We start from the raw sequence: 3,102 nt of genomic DNA on the forward strand, positions 1-3,102 counted from the left end.
TATGTTTGAGAAGTTCAATGTTCCGGCTTTTGCTGTCATGAATACAGCAGCCCTCTCCTTGTTCTCCACCGGTATGCCCACGGGGCTAGCGGTCGACATCGGGGAAGGGGTATCCTCTATGATTGAGCCTCGTCGCGATCCTAGTCACTGCTTGTAGGTTACTCATGCCACACCGGTTTTCCAAGGATTTGCCATCCCTCATGCTACCTTCCGCTTGGACAAGGCTGGTACCATCCCTTCTTGGCTCGCTTTCCTCACCTGTGTTCACAGGCATGGATATAACTGAACAATTGCAGAAGCTTATATCCCAACGTCAACCTACTATCGCTTCCAAGGTGGCCGGGATTGCGAGGTCGGGCCGCGAGTATTTCATATATGCTGATATGAAGGAAAGATTCTGTCGAGTGAGGCAGCTGCTCGCTGGCAGTGTTAGTAACCCATGCGTTGTGTAGTTCCAGACGGCTCATACTCAGAACAGAGAACAGATCCAGGTAGTAGTTGTAGTAGATAGGTGGTGATCTCAGAAGTATTATGCCGCGCTCTCTTTATGTGTGTGTTAGTCTTCACAATGTCGAGCCTGCAAACGAGAAGTGTATAGTTGCTATAGGCCGATTCTACTGCGAGCTGCAAGGACGGCTATTTCGAACTTCCAGATGGGAGCATCGTTCAGATCGATGAAGGTTGTTGCCTGGATGCTCCTGACGTGTATACCGATCCTTGATATGTTCTGGTAGCGCCTGATGGAATACCTCAGGCTATTCTCTTCTGGGAATATTGTCACAAAGGAGAACAATGATGTCGTGACCAACACGGTCGATGGTACGATAACTGATATCTGCCGCTCGGCGCTCGAAATAGTGGACTCGGAAATAAGGCAAGGCCTGTGTGGGGTCCCATGTCCTGTATTCCAATTGATATGTTCCAGAACTGACATGCTCGGCAACATTTACATCTCTGGTGGTTCTTCCATGATACCAGGGATAGCTTCTCGGTTGGAGGATGAGCTGAATAACAGTGGAATATCAGGCTCAGCAGGGCCGGTGAAAGTGAACGCGGATCCTCAGAGAAAGTGATGAAGTATAGCGAGCCATTCATTGATCGGCTTAGTGCTAGCTAGAGCACTGCGCCGCGTTGGTTGGACGTTTGTAGTTGCTCCGTCGAACGTGTTGTTGACTGCGACGGACTGGACATTTCGGTCCATGTTAGGAATCTCGGCTATACTCTACGTCTGTTACACGAGGATGTATCACAAAAAGCTTCTCTTAGTTGTCTTCTCCATATGTGCTCTATAGTCCTTGGATTTGTCTATTTCAAATTTGCACGTATTCTTTTGCGAAAATATCATCACGAGAATCGACCAGGAGGAGTCTGTTTATTTGTATCGGATAATCCTTGTATTCGTACGGTTGGCGGGAGCTCTGGCATGTGAGATAGGTACGCAGCGTGGGTCGGTGGATCCATGATTGCATCAATGAGTACGTTTGTGGAGTACATGTGTGTCACACGGAAAGAGTATGAGGAAGATAAGAATAACCTCCGTGGAACTCTAGCGCGGAAGACATTCTGAAGAAATCATCATGAGCATACACTCACCGTGTTTAAAAGGTTAATCTGTTGTGTTTCAGTAGGTAGACAGGTGGCTGTCTTACTTTCATTCAGGCATGCTAATCGAAACACTACTAGCTTCGGAGCCCAACGTCTGCGGGGGAAAAGCGGCTGGAGGAAAGGGGGGGAAGAAGGGGGAGAAGGGGAAGAAGGAGGAGGATAAAAGAAAGAGAGAGAAGAAAAATTTTCACTTATGCCTCCTTGCTTCCAATCACTATTATGCAACACAGACACGGAATTTGAATGCAAGCATTCATTATTTGACTGATAGGTAACAAGAACAGCAACCTGAGCAGAGACCAATATCGTAGGACTTTCTAGAGAACAAGCCTTACTTTCATTGAATACACTGCCGCTTCGCATTGTAGCGGCCATACCTTCCTGCGGTACGTTTCCGCCTAACTTCCATGCATTCCTCGAGCTCGTCCAGGGTGTCCACAAACGGGCACCGCGATCTATAACCCCCCCTACCCATCGCTCCCTCGCCCCGGCGAATAGTGTGGTGACGCAGGCCGTTCGGAAAGACGATTGTCTGCGCTGTGTACTGGAGGCAGGCCCCACATAGTTGGAAGTTCCTTTTTCTCCGCTGCACTGGTCTCAAACCCATCTCCTCTACAGCTGCAAGAACGCGCTGTCGGCGGTCATCGTGGACCAAAGGAGTTGTTTTTGATGCCTTCCTCACTGGTACTTCACTAGTGGCTGGCTTCCAGACCATCGGTCGGCTCTGCTGATGTCCGGTGCCTCCTGTCGTTCCCTTGTGTCAACACGACCCGACATTAGCTGGAGAGATGCGACCCAAACGTACACTGAGACCTTGAGCCAAGATGGCTACGGACTTAGGAGCTAGTAACGCTCAATGCTCAAGATCAATAGCACGGAATGTATCCTATTCTCACACTTGTACGCAAGCACAAGGATAAAGTCTGTACGCATGTACAAAAAGGTGACGCTCTCTGCCGCACAGACTGGTCGAGCATCAATAGCTCTCTGCTTCGTCATCTCTTTGCAGGGAGTCCTCCCTGACTGGTGGAATATTGACGACTTCATCGATGGTCTTCACCGGAGCATCGCACTTTTCTACCCAGATAACGTCATCACTGGGGACACATTATGATCGCATAGATCGGCAACGATCTCGCGCGATGTCTCATGGTTGCAGCCCTCTCGCACCGGCTGTCGTCACTGACGACACGTGTTCGCACGCGTACACATCAACGATCTCAGCGCTATAATCGGAAATCGGCAATATGCTTGATTGTTTCGGTCATCGAGCCAAGCTATGCTCACTGTTGCTGAGGATCCGTATATGATGGCTTCCGGACAGGTCCAACTTTGTCAAACTCGTTGGTTGTTTGCCATCATAGTTGAATCTAGTTCGTAATCCATGTCAATGATCGGAGGAGGATATCGTGTTCGCGAGCTGAGCTCCTTATCCGAATATGTAGCGGCTATGGGTGAGGAACATCCAAAAACAGCCTGGAATGTTGGTGGTGTAAT

At 49.2% G+C, this 3,102-nt stretch overlaps 1 protein-coding gene across 1 annotated transcript in view; it reads left to right on the forward strand.

Moving 5' to 3' along the window:
- Positions 1-1,567, forward strand: part of Pmar_PMAR014896 (Actin, putative) — a gene marked incomplete at both ends in the record, with an annotated part of 2,029 nt that extends 462 nt beyond the window's left edge. Inside the window, 6 exons of the mRNA XM_002776270.1 lie at positions 1-109; positions 158-227; positions 271-404; positions 453-491; positions 735-1,069; positions 1,435-1,567. Of these exons, the coding sequence (XP_002776316.1) occupies positions 1-109; positions 158-227; positions 271-404; positions 453-491; positions 735-1,069; positions 1,435-1,567 (820 nt within the window). The remainder of the gene's footprint in view (positions 110-157; positions 228-270; positions 405-452; positions 492-734; positions 1,070-1,434) is intronic.
- Between the last annotated feature and the right edge of the window lie 1,535 nt (positions 1,568-3,102).

Source organism: Perkinsus marinus (assembly GCF_000006405.1).
Source record: "Perkinsus marinus ATCC 50983 genomic scaffold scf_1104296953800, whole genome shotgun sequence".
In the NCBI taxonomy this organism is placed as follows: Eukaryota; Perkinsozoa; order Perkinsida; family Perkinsidae; genus Perkinsus; species Perkinsus marinus.